The following is a 16954-nucleotide window of genomic DNA, read 5'->3' as shown; positions in this document are numbered from 1 at the left end:
TATATATATATATATACACACACACACACACGAGTAGAGAAAGGGCGGGGAGTGCAATACTTGTCCCCGACCTCATCCCTGCTTTGAGCCAAATAGGGTTGCCTGTTACCGTCCCAAGGACCCGGTTTAGCAAGGAATCCYGTCCCGAGCCGAGACAGGGCCTTTCCTCATGCCTACCTCAAAAGCCACCAATTTAAAAGAATTTTTTTTTGCCTCATTCAACGGCTAAGGTTAACGTGGGATGAGGGGATCAAACTGAGTTACACGTCGTAGGTCCCTTATCAAACAACTACGTTTGTAAACCGTTTTGTTTTGAGTCATTTTGCAAAACTGTTCCGATGAACATACATACATACATACATATATACATACATACATACATACACACACACACATACATATATATATATATATATATATATACTTGTGATCATGTGTGAGACCAAAGTTTTTTTATGAGACCCGTAAGATCAATTTTCAACTCTTAGATTAGATATACAATATGAACATTCATAATCACAAGATTGCTACGAGAGTTATCAACAATCACAAAATTGCCACCGTACAACTTTAGACCATTAAATGATTAGCTTATACAAATTATATATTTATTCTAATAGATCTTGAGTTTCATTAATATTTCTTGATCTAGAAGCTTTGATAATAATAATAAATGAATATGATATGATTGGTTTATATATATAGTTTATGAGATGATGTTACATTTAAAACTCCTATATATAAGATATCCCTATTCCCATGATCATCCTCCCCCTTCTCTCTCTATAATTCACCTTCCACTCGACCAACAGATCTCAACCTATTCATCGCTAAGGTTTGCATCCATCGGTCATCCAAAATGAAAGGTGGCGGAGTTATCGTGGAAGAACGCTTCGTGTACGAGAAGGAAACCCATCTCACTGTTATGAAAACGTCTCTCTTCTTCGCCGGCGATGGATTCACTGTTTATGACACCAACGCTCAAATCGTCTTCAGAGTCGACTCATACGGCCCCGACGCTCATGACGCCGGAGAACTCGTCCTCATGGATCCCTCCGGCCGTTGCGTCCTCACCGTCCGCCGCAAGGTTCGTTTAATTTATTGCAAGTTTTAGTTTTTCCGATTGAATTTAGGGTTCCGTTAACGGTGACGATAAACTGATCGATCAACAGAGGCCGAGTCTACACCAACGGTGGGAAGGGTTTCTAGGTGAGAGAAAAGAAGGTGAGAAGCCGATATTTAGCGCGAAGAGATCGTCGATGATAGGGCGGTCGAACGTGACGGTGGAGGTTTTCGGTGGTCGGACGGAGGAGTACGTGATTGAAGGGTCTTTTGGTCATCGGAACTGTACGATATATGATTCGGAAAAGGAAACAATGGCGGAGATGAGACGCAAAGTGGATTCTTCGACGAACATGAAGCTTGGGAAAGACGTATTCTGGCTGACATTGAAGGCGGGATTCGATGCTGCGTTCGCCATGGGACTGGTTCTGGTTCTTGATCAGACCAACGACGATAATGGCGGCGACGGTGATGTCGATCAACGACGACATTGACTTCGACTTAACTGCTGCCATTTTGACCAACATAAATACATGCACTTATTTTCTCTAAGATAAAATATGGTTCCTAAATTTCATATGTTATGTTTTAAATTTCCACTCAAACCTTTTTTGTTTACGTGTATTTATATGATTGGTGGATTTGAAAAATTATCTGTAAATTTTGGTACAAACTGTAGCTTATTTTATCAGGTAAGATTATAGTCATTCAAAACAGTATCGTATGCAACGACTTATCTGATAAGAGTTTATCGGGTAAGACTTCTCATCCTTATCATCATCACTCTTATCGGGTACGATTCTCGGTCCTTGCTATATTCATCTGGTAAGGTAAATGACATGATAAACGTCCAGGTAAGCTCTTGCTATATGATTGGTGGATTCGAAAAATTCTCTGGAAATTTTGGGACAACAGATTTTTATGTTTTTTTGTTTCAGTAGAGTGTTTGTAAACTCTTACCATGAAATTATGTTTATAGGACGCTAAAATTGTCTGAAGGGTTGTTTACTAAATACTTACCTGGTAGGCGTCTACGAAAAAAAGTCAACACTCTTAACTTACTTTACCAGGTAAGATTGTAGTCCATCAAAACGGTATCGTATGCAACAATTTATCTGGTAAGGGTTTATCTGGTATAGTAAGACTCCTCATCATTATCATCACTCTTATCGTGTAAGATTCTCGGCCCTCGCTAAATTCATCTGGTAAGATATGTGACCTCGTAAACTTATCCGGTAAGTATTTAATAAACAAACCCTAAGGGGCCGTTTACCAAACACTTATCCGGTAAACGATTACTTGTAAAGTTTAACACTACCGGTTACTTACCGGGTAAGACTTTAGTCCACCAAAACGACATCGTATATGCAACAATTTATCCGTAAGCGTATATATACCATAGTAAGAGTCATTGTCTTCACTTATCGGGTAAGACTTTCGGTCTTTGTCTCCCTCTTACCAGGTAAAATTTTTGGTCCTTACCATATTCATCAAGTAAAGTAACATGATTTAGTAAGCGCTTACCCGGTTAAGCGCTTAGTAAGGACCCTTAAGTTTCTAAATAGACAGTTTTATAGGCCAAACATGTTATATGATCAAATAACAAACCGTCATATCTGAAAAGTTTGCAATAGGTTTATATAACCTTTTGGACGTCGTAACAAGTTTTTTTAACAAAATTTTAAAATAAAGCGTCGTATTAGCTGCTTTATGGGATACTATTTAAAAAAATGTCTTATAAAAAGATGTGTTTATATGACACTTTTCAAAAGTGGCATATAAGATAGTTAATACGATGATTTAATTTAAAATTGTCCTAAAATACCAAAAAACGTTCTACAAACCTATTCCATCACATAAAGATAAGACGTTTTATTGTTTGATCACATATACTTAAGTCCTATATAGTAGTCTATTAAGACACTTAAATATTGTTGGCGTCCTATAAACCCGATATTGTTGTAATGAGAACATCTTTTGACGAGTATTGTACGGAAATAAGATGACAACGCGAAGACAATATGAATATGAATGCAATTTTTGAATCCCGATTTAGAATTGAAACGAACCCATAACTTAAAAAAGTGAATTAATTCTGATAATATCTAGACTATATTAAAAAACATTTGACAAAAATTCTTAAAAAAACCATTTTTTTATGCATAAAGTACTGTTTATTGATGCATATTACTTGGAAAAAAAAGATTTCAAGTAAATTATATATAAGTACAACTTATTAAAGCTCCATGTTTGAGTTCGTGTAACTAATTGACGGATAAACATAATCAAATAGAGAATAAACATCTCATTTTAAAATATAAAAAATCTAAAATATAATTAGGATAATCATTGAGTTCTAACAAAATAAATAAATTATTATCTTATAAGAAAATTATATTATTAAACCAAATATAAATTATTTCGTTATTGAACCTAAATTAAAAATTGAATTAAAAAATTACACAAAAAAATATAAATTTTAAATAGTTAATTTGATACTATTATCGATATATTTTTGTTCAATTTTTATGATATTTTCAAGTTTATATTTTATTCAAAAATAAAAACATCATCGTCTTTTCAAAAATCACATAAGACCATACTATAACATCGACTGAGATAAAGAATAAAATAAAATATTAAAATCAAAATGTATCTCGCTGCATTGCGCGGGTACCCTTCTAGTGCTTTCAAATAGAAATTTCATATTCTTCATCAGGCTCGTATATGGCGAAAATGAGACGACAAAAACAAATACGTTATAAATATGAATGTGATTTTCGAAACCCGATTTTGATTTGAAATGAATCTGTAACTATAGACGAATGAATTGATTTTGATAAGACTGTTCCAAAAAAAAAAAAAAGTTTTTTAACTTTTCGTTAAGGCTTGTATACGACGAAGACAAGACAAGATGATAAAAACGAATACATTATGAATATGAATGAGTTTCGAAACCCGATTCTGAGTCAATTCGTATATAAAAAGGGAACTGATTTTGGTAATAAGGCTTTATTTGTTTTCTCAAAAAAACGTTTATCAACCTCTTATATCTAATTCGTTAAAATGTATGGTCATTCAGACTGTTTGTTTTTTCCAATTTTTCAGAGACATTTGTCTTAGTTCTCTTATCTGGTAAGAGGTAAACCGACCTCTTATTTCCCTCATATTCTTCTCTAGACACTTAGTAACGACGTTTCTCAATTGATTAATCTTAATCGATCATTTCTCTTAATTACCAAACTCAACCTCATCTCTCTCAATTGATGTTTATTTAATTAGACTTAAATGTGTTAAATACTGTTAATGGCATATTTCCCTTTAAATTAATGTTAATTATATAATTTAAATGTAAATTTAGTAATGATGATGAATAAATATGTGCAATTATATAAATTTATCTATAAATTCAACGTTATAATTTTCTAATGGGTAAAATAGACAATTTAAACAAATACAAACATTTATCGATTTACAAAAACAAACAAATGAAATAAAACTTCAAATTTTAACATCTATTAAAAAAACAGACACCACCTACGTTTTTTTTAAATAGAGAAATGTTTTGTAATTTTTGAGTCTCGAATAGGACGAAAATGAGATGACAAAAACAAAGCGACTTAATTGATTTTGATAATATATATATATATATATATATATATATATATAATATATATATATATTAAAAAATAAAAAAAGAGTTTCATTATTTAAACGTCATCACAAGTCGACATTTGGATAAAATAATTTAATTCTAAATGGTAAACCAGCTTTTTTTTATTAACCTGGATATTTATCAAACCAACGACTAATCACATGACGACCACCTGGTTTACGGGTTGTTCGGAGTCACCGTATTTGAACCTACGTGGTCACAAAAGGATTTTTATACTTAATTTGATTTGAATCTGGGACCTCCAGACACTTTTCACAAACAATGAGTGTGAATGTATAATTTTGAAATGGTAACGGTAAATGATAGCGTTTGAGTGACTATATGGACGATTTATGTAATTTACTCAATAATATATTAAATTGATATATATATATATATATATATATATCAATTTAATATATATATATATATATATATATGGTTGGGTTCACGTAAGATCAATGGTTTTTCGTGAGACCCGTAAGACCAATTTTTGTTCATTGATCAATTTTATAATCTAATGATCCAATGGTTAAAATTTAGCATTAAACTTTAAACTTGTAGGGGTATTTTTGACCTATATATTTTTTCTTTCTTTAACCTATATATATATAGATCTAATCCAAGGGTTAAGAATTGGTGTTACGGGTCTCACGAAAAACCCTTGGTCTCACATGATTCCAAGTCTATATATATATATATATATGTGTGTGTGTTATATGTAGGGGAGCGTTCAAATAAAAACCACCTATATATATATATATATATATAGTTGGGTTCGCGTGAGACCAAAGGTTTTTCGTGAGACTCCTAAGATCAATTTATGTTCATTGATCAACTTTATAAGCTAATGATCAAATGGTCTAAAATTGCACGGTGGCAATTTTGTGATTTTTGAGAAGTCTCGTGGCAATTTTGTGATTATAAATGTTCAGATTGTAAATCTAATTCAAGGGTTGAGAATTGGTCTTACGGGACTCACGAAAAACCCTTGGTTTCACATTATCCCAAGTCTCTCTCTCTCTCTCTCTCTATATATATATATATAGAGAGAGAGAGAGAGAGACTTGAGATCACGTGAGACCAGCCTATTTTCGTGAGACTCGTGAGACAAAAAATTTACACTTGAACCTTCATCGCATAAAACTATGAAGGTTCGGCTTTTTTTACCTTCACAACGTTTTACTGTGAAGTTTCAAAAGTAAAACAGTTGTCTTACGAGTCTAATGAAAACAGATTGGTCTCACATGAACCCAACCATATATATATATATATGGTTTCTGTTCATGTGGTATTCTTGTTTTTTTGTCTCACATCCCTAAACTTCGTTGGTTGCAAAAGACCCCTTGTGATATGCATTTTGTTTCAGTTTTGATCATCTCCTTAACTCCAATCCCCTTCGTTAAGTGCAAGGGAAAAAACCCTTATTTGAAAAAAACAAAACAAAACCCTAATGCCAGAATTTATCTTCTCGTTCTCTCTCTCTCTCTCTCTCTCTATGTTTTTTTATCCCTAAGTTTTGATCCCACCAGATATCAGTTGGATTCAAAAGCACGATATTGATCAGATTCAGAGGCACAACCTTAATCAATTTGAATTCTGATTCCGGAAAATTTCTCTGTTTGGATTCAGTGGCACAATCGATGTCTAGAAATTGTTTATTCTTTACTGAAAGTGATAAATGATATCGTTTAATTAAAGATTTTGGACTGTTCGTTTTATCGTTGACGATTATGTACAAGTTGGCTACATTTTATGTTTGTACTATCAAAAGCTTTGTTTACTTAATGAACCAGAATGAATTTTAGGGTTTGATCATCTTTTTGCTTCTTAATTTGTTTATACAGTGCTTCTTACTTTTCATCTTTTTCACCTCTCTCTAATGCTAATGATATTCAACAGGTTCAGTTGACCTAAGAATTAAGAAAATTATAATAATACATGTTGTTACATATTGCAACGTCATATTTCAAGTGTAAGATGAACAAATTGCCATTATAACCGTTAGTATGAAGCTTTTGCACCAGTGGCTAGACTTAAAGCAATTCAATTCTTTCTAGCCTATGTTGTCCATAAGGACTTCAAAGTCTATCAAATCGACATAAAGAGCGTTTTCCTAAATGAAAAACTTCTAGAGGAAGTTTATATTGAAAAACCTTCAGGGTTTGTCGACCATAAGGTGGCGTTTGGTTCGCAGAATATTTTTTTATGGAATGAAATTTGTTAAAGTAATTTGACTTTGAAGAAATTTGAATGAAATGTTGTCACTTGTCAGGTTTGACCACCTGTTTGGTTGACAGACATTGGAATGGAATCTGTTAAGAAATTGAAATTTGTCTTTTTAGTTCACAAAATGTAGCTTTGGAATTAGAACGAAATATTGGTAAATGACCAAAATGTCCTTTGTGAAAATTTTATTTTGTTAAATACTAAATGTACTTTAATGAAATAATTATTTAATATGTAAAACAATATAAAATACACAACTCAAATATAACCATAAGCCAAACGACGTTACTAAATCCACGGTGGTTCAGATCGGTGGTGGTCTGCAGCGGTTCAGATGGCGGTGGTCAACGTTGGTTCAGATGGACGGTGGCGGCAGTGGTTCAGATCGATGGTGGTCTGCGGTGGTTCAGATGGAGCTGGTCAGTGGTGGTTCAGATCGGTAGTTGTCAAACTGTTAGTATGAAAGAACAAGACAAGAAAATGTATTTCACATGGGATTTTTATAATAAATGAAATTCGAACACAAGAACACAAAACCAGCATACCACATGGGCCATGGACCAGATCCATGATATAATTTAGAGTAAACTACAAATTTAGTCCAGAGGTTGTTTGTCAACAATAACAGTTTTTCTTTTACAATTTCGAAATTACATGACAACCCTCGTGGTTCAGGATGTGATCTCTTCCTCTAACAACCGTTAAATAAGAAGCATTTTCGTCATTTTATCGATTTTTTGTCTTTTACCCTGTCAAAAACCACATGAACCAAAAATCATAAAATCGATTTTGATCATATAAAAGACAAATAAATTTAAAAAAAACAAAAAACACCCCTCATCTAACAGACTGTTTTAACTCCCGTCAAAGAGCAGAACTAACTCTAAATGTGTTTCAGACCACGATAATTATCTTGTAATTTCAAAACTACATGAACGAAACCGTATAAACCACAATCTAATTTGTTTTTATATTCCAAAAGCAAAATCAAAATCAAAATGAAAATTCATTGGATGACAAAAGGATGACACGATTGTTCATGGGTGTTGTCATATTCAATGACACATAATGTAACCTTATATGATCTTTGTATTGAAGATATTTTAATTTATTAGGAAAATCTTAAGGTTTGAGGTCTATTCACATGTGATTCTAATAAAAGTGGGTTTATAAATCTTTAAAATACATGTATGATATAAAAAAAATTATTAACCAACTCGTTATGCGAGCCGACTAATCCCAGAGCGACTACATGTTTTACAGATAGCTCAGAGTCATCGCATTTGAACCTCCATGGCTACAAGGGGATTTTTATTTTTCCTTGGATTTGAACCCGAGATCTCCTGATACTTTTGACCTTTGGAGCCAAGCTCAAACCAATCAGGCACAACCTTATGGTTTGTATGATATAAAACTTAATTTATAGAATCAAACTAAAAAACGTTCTATTTAAAAAATGTTACAATAGATTTATAAGACGTTTTTAGGCGTTTTGATAATTTTTTAAAAACTTTTAAAATAAACTGTCGTATTAGCTATTTAATATGACATTATTTGAAAAAGTATTGGACATTTCTCAAAAGCGTCACTTGGGTTATGGTGCAGTGGGGGGAATGTAGTGGAATATGTCATCTACCCCATGTTCGAGGATAGAGGTTCACCTGCAATGACTCCAGAAAATTTGTGGTCTTTCAAGTGGTTAATCAGTACGCGTAAACTGACCTGAAAATCCATAGTTATCCAAAAAAAATCTAATTTATACAACATTTCTTTTAAAAGTTTGTTAAAACATCAAAAACATCGTATAAACCTATTATAACACTTTCAGATAGAACGTTTTATAATTTTGATTCTATAAAATCCATTTTTATAATATATATTTTATTTAATAACTTAGACATTTTAGGGGCCGTTTACCAAACGCTTACTTGGGTAAGTGAACACCAAGTCATATTATCTTACCCAATAAGAAAGAGCCAAAGACCAAGAGTCTTACCTGGTAAGTGAGGGTGACGACTCTTACCACGGTAAGCGCTTACCGGATAAATTGTCATATACGATACCGTTTTGTTGAACTAAAAACTTACCGGATAAGTAAATGGTAGTATTAGATTTTACCGGTAAGCACTTACCAAATAAGTGTTTGATAAACGGTTCTTTAAACATTCTCTAAAAAAATTAATTAAAATTAAAATATTATTTATTGGTGTACGAATGTTGAAAAGATGATAATGCAAATAAATAATAAAATTAGGACAAAAATGTTACTATGGAGTACGGACGTGGCAAAAGGCAAGCCTCATGAGATAAGTGGGTGCCTGCTTTCCTACTTTTTTTGACCATAATACCCTCAAATATATGCTTCATTATTTATTACTCCACCCCTAAACACAAACTGTTTATTTTACCTTCATGGTTTGGTTGATTGGGTTGAAGACATTTAAAAAATCTAATTTAATGTTTACGGTTTAAAAAATCTTAATCTAACCAATACAAACCAAAATGCAGCCGAACTCAACCCAAACCATATGGATTAGTCGGGTTGATACTTTGGTAAATTAAAATATTTTTCTAATCTTGAATACGTTATTTATTTACTCGTAATTTTCTTTTTCATCATCAGTCATTTGATACAACTTACCCATATATTTTACGTATATCATATTTAATTAATTTTCTCGATTTACATATATATGTTCACAGTTACTGAACATATATATGAATGCGTTATATAAAGATGTGAATAGATTGAAAATATGTATAATTGTCTGATGTATATATTAATAGAAATTCAACAATCATATTAAATTCAAGAAATAAAAGGATATCGAGTTCATCTGGTTGGGTTGAGTTCAAATAATAGTAACGCAATATCAATCCAATACCTACGGTTTAAAAAATTTACAACTCGATTAGACATCAGGTTGCTTCGGGTTTAGTTATTTCGCGTTGAGTTGGATTGGGTTAATCAGATTGATCGGGTTTTTGAGCACCTCTACTACCATAACATAGTATTACTAAAAAAATCAAATCCTTACAGAATACTATTATTATTCTTCTAAAGTCAAAGATATATTCACCAAATTAAATAATTATGATATATTTAAATACATAATTATTTATCGTGTTTATTTTAAATTACGATTATTAAAAATAGAATTAAAAAAATAAAGATACTAAAAATAGAATCTTTAGATTTTCAAGAACATTCAACGAGAGCATGGAGGATTTAATCCACGATATTTTAAGTTTATAAATAATTAATTTATGGTGATTTTATTTTTATTTTTTTATATGTATTTTTTTATATAGTTTTGTAATATTTGATTAATTAAATATTTAGCCTCTATGATTATTTTCATACGTACACATTTGTATTTAAATTGGAAATAATAATTATTAAAAAAAAATAGACATGGCACCTAATAAGGATAACGATAATGAGACCAACTATACCCTTCCAATTTAAACTAAACAATTTTAACATGTTATTTTACTATCACATGTGTATCATATGTGACATAATAATAATATCACATAGTGATTGTCTATAGTAAAAAATAGTGTTCTTACGTTATGGTAAAATGAAGGTGTTCTTGTTTGAGCTCTACTATATATATATATATATATATATATATATATATTTGATCTCGTGTATTACACGGGGTGTAATTTGAAAAAATTAAATCATGCCAGGAACTTATCTTACAGATATGAATGATCATCAAAAGTACGATGCTACTTCAGACTTGTACTCTTAAAATAACCCTGAAGAATAAACCTGAAAAATGACTCTTCAGCCTTGAATTTAGAAATGAAACTATATCAATAATTAGTTAAAATGAAGTTAACCCKAGAATAAAATTAAATGTGTTATTTTGAACAAATATAGACATATTTTTGGCAAAAAAAAAACCTTTTATAGCCGGCATATTAACCAACAAAACTCGTCTTACAAAATTCATTGACAACATCAGCAAGTGATAGCTGAAAGCTGTCACGATAAGCTGTCAGCGATAAGTTGAAAGCTGTCTCTTCAGTGATAGTTGAAAGCTGTCACGATAAGCTGAAAACACAAGCTGAAGAGTGTCAGCAATAACCTGTCAGATTAGTTGAAGGATGTCAGCAATAACCTGTCAGATTAGCTGAAGGTGTCAGCGATAATCTAAAAACTGAAGGCTGTCAGTAATAACCTGTCAAATTAGCTGAAAGCTGTCAGTAATAAGCTGTTAGCGATAAATGGTATGTGTGATATATTTTAAAGATTAAATGGGAAGTACAACTTACAAATTTTGTATGGTTGATTATGGTTTTATAAGTGAGGGGACCATCATCAACAAGCATGTAGTTTTAATGGTGGTTGGACCATTTTATGGTTGGTAATATGTAAGTGGTCTTAGGTTTGATGGCCATGAAGATGTCTAGTGGTGGTCACTATTAGTACATTTTTGTTAAATCATGTGTAAATATTCTTTTTTGTTTCGGACGATGAGATCAGGAGACAACCCTATAAATATTTTACTTTTTTATATTTATACGGGTACGGTACGTGGCGGGGCGGGGAGTGTGATACCCGTTCTCATCCCCGGTTTGAGCCAAACAGGGATCTCCGTCCCCGTCCCCGAAACCCGGTTTAACGGGGAATCCCCGTCCCCGACTGGGACGGGTGGACCGGGTTCCCCGACGGGTCGGGACCAATTCCCATGCCTAAACACAAAGACCAAAATTGCAATTTGAAGTCAGAGTAATCAAATTTATCAATTATCTAAATAACAATCTATCATCTAAAATATATGTCGTTATTAAAAGCATACGGTCTCGTTATCGAGCTCTATCGGTATCGTTACTTTAACTAATTTAATTGGGTGCCATGTCTATTTTTTTTAATAATTAATTATTATTTCCAATTTAAATACGAAAATAATCATAGAGGCTACATATTTAATTAATCAAATATCACAAAACTATATAAAAAATACATATAAAAAAAGGTGTAAAAAAAATAAAATCATGATAAATTAATTATTTAAGATGAAAAATTATTTATGAATTAAAAATATCGTGTATTAAATCCTCCATGCTCTCGTTGAATGTTCTTGAAAATCTAAATATTCTATTTTTAGTATCTTTATTTATTTTATTCTATTCTTATACCTTCTAAAATAATCCTAATTTAAAATAAACATGATAAAATGGGTAAATAAATTATGTATTTAAATACGTCATAATTATTTAATTCGGTGAATAAATCTTTGACTTTAGAAGAATAATAATATTCTGTAAGGATTTGATTTTTTAAGTAATACTTGTTATTGGTAGTAGGGGTGTTCAAAAATCTGACCAACCTAATCTAATTTATACCCGATGTCTAATTGAGTTATAAAATTTTCAAACCATAGATATTGAGTTGATATTATTTGAACTTAACTCAACCCGATATCCTTTTATTTCTTGGATTTAATATGATTGTTGAATTTCTGTTAATATATACATTAGACAATTACACTCTTCATGTAAAAATATTTTCAATTTATTCACATCTCTATATATAATGCATTCGTATATATGTTCAGTAACTGTGAACATATATATATGTAAATTGAGAAAGTTAACTGAATGTGATATACGTAAAAAATATGAATAAGTTGTATCAAATTGTTGATGATGAAAATAAAATTATGGGTAGAGAAATAACATATTCAATGTTAGAAGAATATATTTTAATGTACCAAAGTATCAACCCAACCAACCCGTATGATTTGGGTTGGGTTGGGGGGTTAAGATTTTTCAAACTGCAAGCATTGGATTGAGTTGTTCAAATGTCTTCAAGCCGATCAACCCAACCCAACCCATGAGCACCCCTAATTGGTGGCGTTCAGTCTTTTTTAAGAGGTCAGAAAAATTCATGCTTCCCCAAAGATATGAATTATGCATTGAATATTACGCACTCCAGAACAAAACACAAATCTATGTAACGATAAGCATTTTTTTGGTTCCGAAAGATAAATTGGAAATTTGGTTGGATGGTAATGAGTCATGACTCGGTCAGTAGAGAATGAATGATTAATGCAGCCGTGTGAAACACGAAAGAGTACATATGTTCGATTCTTTTAGAAGGGTTGTAAACACAAGTTCTATTTAAAAGAAAGGAGATAATAGAAGAAAATCCAAAAAATCATTAATGGCGTCAACTGTCACTTTCTATTTGTCAAACTCTGTTTATTAACGCGGAGTAGATTGAATCTGATCAATTTCCAATATTTGACGTCGTTTCACTTTCTTGGACCGTGACAACGGTGGTGGATCTTGGTGTCGAGGATTTGGTCTTTGTCTTTCAAGGTGATTTTGGGTTCGGGTTGCTGTAAAACGGGTTGAAAACGTATCAAAAGGTTTAAAACATATCATCGATGTTGTTCCACTTTTTAATGGGTGAAAAATGATATTCAAAGTTCATCATCTCTGTATCAATTTCTTCATTTTTTATCACACATGTTTGTTTTTTTTATATTGGGCAAATTGCATAAAAAAAGTAATATATTTTAACTTGATTCCTGTTTTGAGTAACGTACTTTTAAAACTTCTATTTTGGTATATAACATGTAAAGTTTTAAACATTTAAGTACTCGGGTAACCTATCAAAGCATTAATCGGTTACCATGCTGATGTGATATCCAACTCAGTATTATTTGCTGACATGAATATCTTAATCTAAAATTAGTTTTTTATATATTGTGGTTTATTAGAAGAAATAATTAATGATTCAACCGGTTATTCGGCTATTTAAATGTTTAAAATTTTACATCTTATGTATCAAAATAGAAGTTTTAAAAATACGTTACTCAAAATAGGAATCAAGTTAAAGCATGTTATTTTTTCATGCAATTTCTCTTTTATATTCCATAGAAAGTTGTTCACGTAGAGTACGTCATGTTAGACTCGACATGTCTATATTATTAATAAAAGCCAGCTTCAATAATCCTTCTAAGGAAAGAGGGGCCTAATTATTAGTGAACATAAATGACCACCTTTGTATTTGTAAGATGAGAGGATCATCATTATTGTATACTAGAAAGGTAATTGCGTAATACAGCGAGATACATATTGATTTTATTGCTTTGTTTTATTATCTGTCTCCATCGATGTTATAATACGATTTTATGTGGTTTTAAAAAACGACAATGTTTTTATTTTTGAATAAAGTATACATTTTAAGATATCATAAAAGTTTAAAAAAAATATATTGAAATTAGTATCAAATTAACTATTTAAAAGTTCTCATTCTTTCGTGTAATTTCTTTTTATAATAATTTAATTCAAGGTTAATAACGAATTAATTTATTTTTTATTGTTAAATATATTTTATAAAGATAATAATTAANATTTCTTTTTATAATAATTTAATTCAAGGTTAATATTAATTCATTTTTTTTGGTTTAGTAATATAATTTTTATAAAGATAATAATTAAATATTTTGTTAGATTTCAATAATTATTCTTGTTATATCTGAGATTTTTTATATTTAAAAGAAATTATTTATTTTTTATTTGTTTATTTTTATCTGCAATTAGTTACAATAATTCAAACATAAATCTTTAATAAATTGTACTTACGTATAATTTACTTGTGATCTTGAATTTTAAGTAATGTGCATCAATAAACAGTACTTCATGTATAAAAAATGGGTTCATTATCTATATCGATATAATACGGTTTTATGTGGTTTTGAGAAAAACGATAATGTTTTTATTTTTAAATAAAATATAAATTATAAATATCGTAAAATTTTAAAAATAATATATAATATTAATATCAAATTAACTATTTAAAAATTATTGTTTTGTGTAATTTCTTTAATTCAATTTTTGTAATTATAATTTAATTAACAAAGCAATTTAGTTTAGTTTTGATAATATAATTTTTTATAAATAAAATAATTAAGTATTCTGTTAGAACTCAATAATTAACCTAATTTTATTTTAGATATTTTATATTTAAAATTAAGATGTTTATCATGTATTTGATTATATTTATTTGTAGTTAGTTACACAAATTCAAACATGAGCCTTTAATAAGTTGTACTTATGCATAATTTACTTGTAATCTTGAATTTTAAGTAATACGCATCAATAAACAGTACTTTATGCGTAAAAAATTGTTTTTAAGAGTTTTTGTCAAATATTTTATAGATAGTATAAATATAGATATATATATTGAAATATGGAAAAGAGACATGTTACATTTTCATCTCTTAGGTTTTATAGTTTTCTGAATTTTGTTCCATCAATTCCATCTATTACAAATTACTCCCTAGAGTATATAATTTCTTCTGGGTTACGTCCATTTGTGTAACGTGGTTCACTTTTCGGCTGTTTAGCGCCCTCACGTACTTCGCACATAAGAGTATTTTGTTCCGTTTCTCTCTCTATATAAATATCAAAAGAAAAAACATATATATATATATATATATAATGTTATTCCAACCTCTCTCCCCCTTTCGTCACTTTTACCATCATCTCACCCCCACACACATCATGGCTCACAACATTTATGCCTGCCATCTCCGACAACACTAGTTTCTACTTCTTCATATCAACATCGATTCATGTACACACAAGTTCTATTTAAAAGAAGGGTAAATTGCATGAAAAAGTAACGTACTTTAACTTGATTCTTATTTTGGGTAACGTACTTTCAAAACTTTCATTTTGGTACCTAAGATGTAAAATTTTAAATATTTAAGTTCCCGTGTAACTGGTTGAAGTATTAACCGATTATCATGCTGATGTGACTAGTGATGTGGTATCCAACTCGGTATTATTTGCTGACGTGGTCAATGACGTGGATTTTTTTAAATCTAAAATTAGTCTTTTTTTTAGTCTAAAATTAGTCTTCACGGGGTTACCCAGGTACTAAAATGTTTAAAACTTTACATCTTAGGTATCAAAATGAAAGTTTTGAAAGTACGTTACCCAAAATAGGAATCAAGTTAAAATACGTTACTTTTTCATGCAATTTTCCCTTAAAAGAAAGGGGATAATAGAAGAAAATCCAAAAAATATTAATGGCGTCAACCGTCACTTTCTCTATTGTCAAACTCTGTTTATTAACGCGGAGTAGATTGAATCTGATAAATTTTCAATACTTGACGTCGTTTCACTTTCTTGGACTGTGACAACGGTGGTGGATCCTGGTGTCGGGGATTTGGTCTTTGTCTTTCAAGGTGATTTTGGGTTCGGGTTGCTGTAAAACAGATTGAAAACATATCAAAAGTTTTAAAACATATCATCGATGTTGTTCCACTTTTTAATGGGTGAAAAATGATATTCAAAATTCATCATCTCTGTATCAATTTCTTCACTTCTTATCACACATGTTTGTTTTTTTTATATTGGGCAAATTGCATTAAAAAGTAACATATTTTAACTTGATTCCTGTTTTGAGTAACGTATTTTTAAAACTTCTATTTTGATACATAAGATGTAAAGTTTTAAACATTTAAGTATTCGGGTAACCGATTGAAGCATTAATTGATTACCATGCTGATGTGGCGAATGATTTGGTATTCAACTCAGTATTATTTGCTGACATGGATATCTTAATCTAAATTAGTTTTTATATATTGTGGTTTATTAGAAGAAATAATTAATGCTTCAACCGGTTATTCGGCTACTTAAATGTTTAAAATTTTACATCTTATGTATCAAAATAGAAGTTTTAAAAATACGTTACTCAAAATACGAATCAAGTTAAAGCATGTTATTTTTTAATGCAATTTGCTCTTTTATATTTGTTTGGTCACCTATTGATTTGGTGATGACCCACTGATCTGTTCCTCTACCTTAGCAACACTTAGTAGTTATTGGTTCTTTGTAAGTTGGTGTCTTGGTACATACTTTAAGCCATTGGCAAAATCGAAGGCTAGCCGATGTGAAGACAGATGGTCACCGATGTAGTGTTGTGGATCAACTGTCTAATATACACACCAAGACTCCGAAGTAGCTGAAATG

At 30.7% G+C, this 16954-nt stretch overlaps 1 protein-coding gene across 1 annotated transcript; it reads left to right on the top strand.

Moving 5' to 3' along the window:
• The first annotated feature begins 859 nt into the window (after positions 1–859).
• Positions 860–1639, top strand: LOC112517447 (protein LURP-one-related 12-like). The gene is made up of 2 exons (XM_025124881.1): positions 860–1087; positions 1173–1639. Exons 1-2 carry the CDS (start codon positions 860–862, stop codon positions 1554–1556), a joined length of 612 nt encoding a protein of 203 aa, XP_024980649.1. The 3' UTR covers positions 1557–1639.
• Positions 1640–16954: the final 15315 nt, after the last annotated feature.

This window comes from Cynara cardunculus (assembly GCF_001531365.2).
Source record: "Cynara cardunculus var. scolymus isolate 2C chromosome LG 8, CcrdV1, whole genome shotgun sequence".
NCBI lineage: Eukaryota > Viridiplantae > Streptophyta > Magnoliopsida > Asterales > Asteraceae > Cynara > Cynara cardunculus.
Note: the sequence above shows the minus strand (reverse complement) of the source record. Positions and strands in the feature narration are given on the sequence as shown.

Excerpts from the sequence above, each read along its gene's own strand:
- LOC112517447 (XM_025124881.1), top strand. The coding sequence starts at position 860 with ATGAAAGGTGGCGGAGTTATCGTGGAAGAACGCTTCGTGTACGAGAAG. Across the intron at positions 1,088-1,172 it reads TCCTCACCGTCCGCCGCAAG|AGGCCGAGTCTACACCAACG; the intron begins GTTCGTTTAATT and ends ATCGATCAACAG.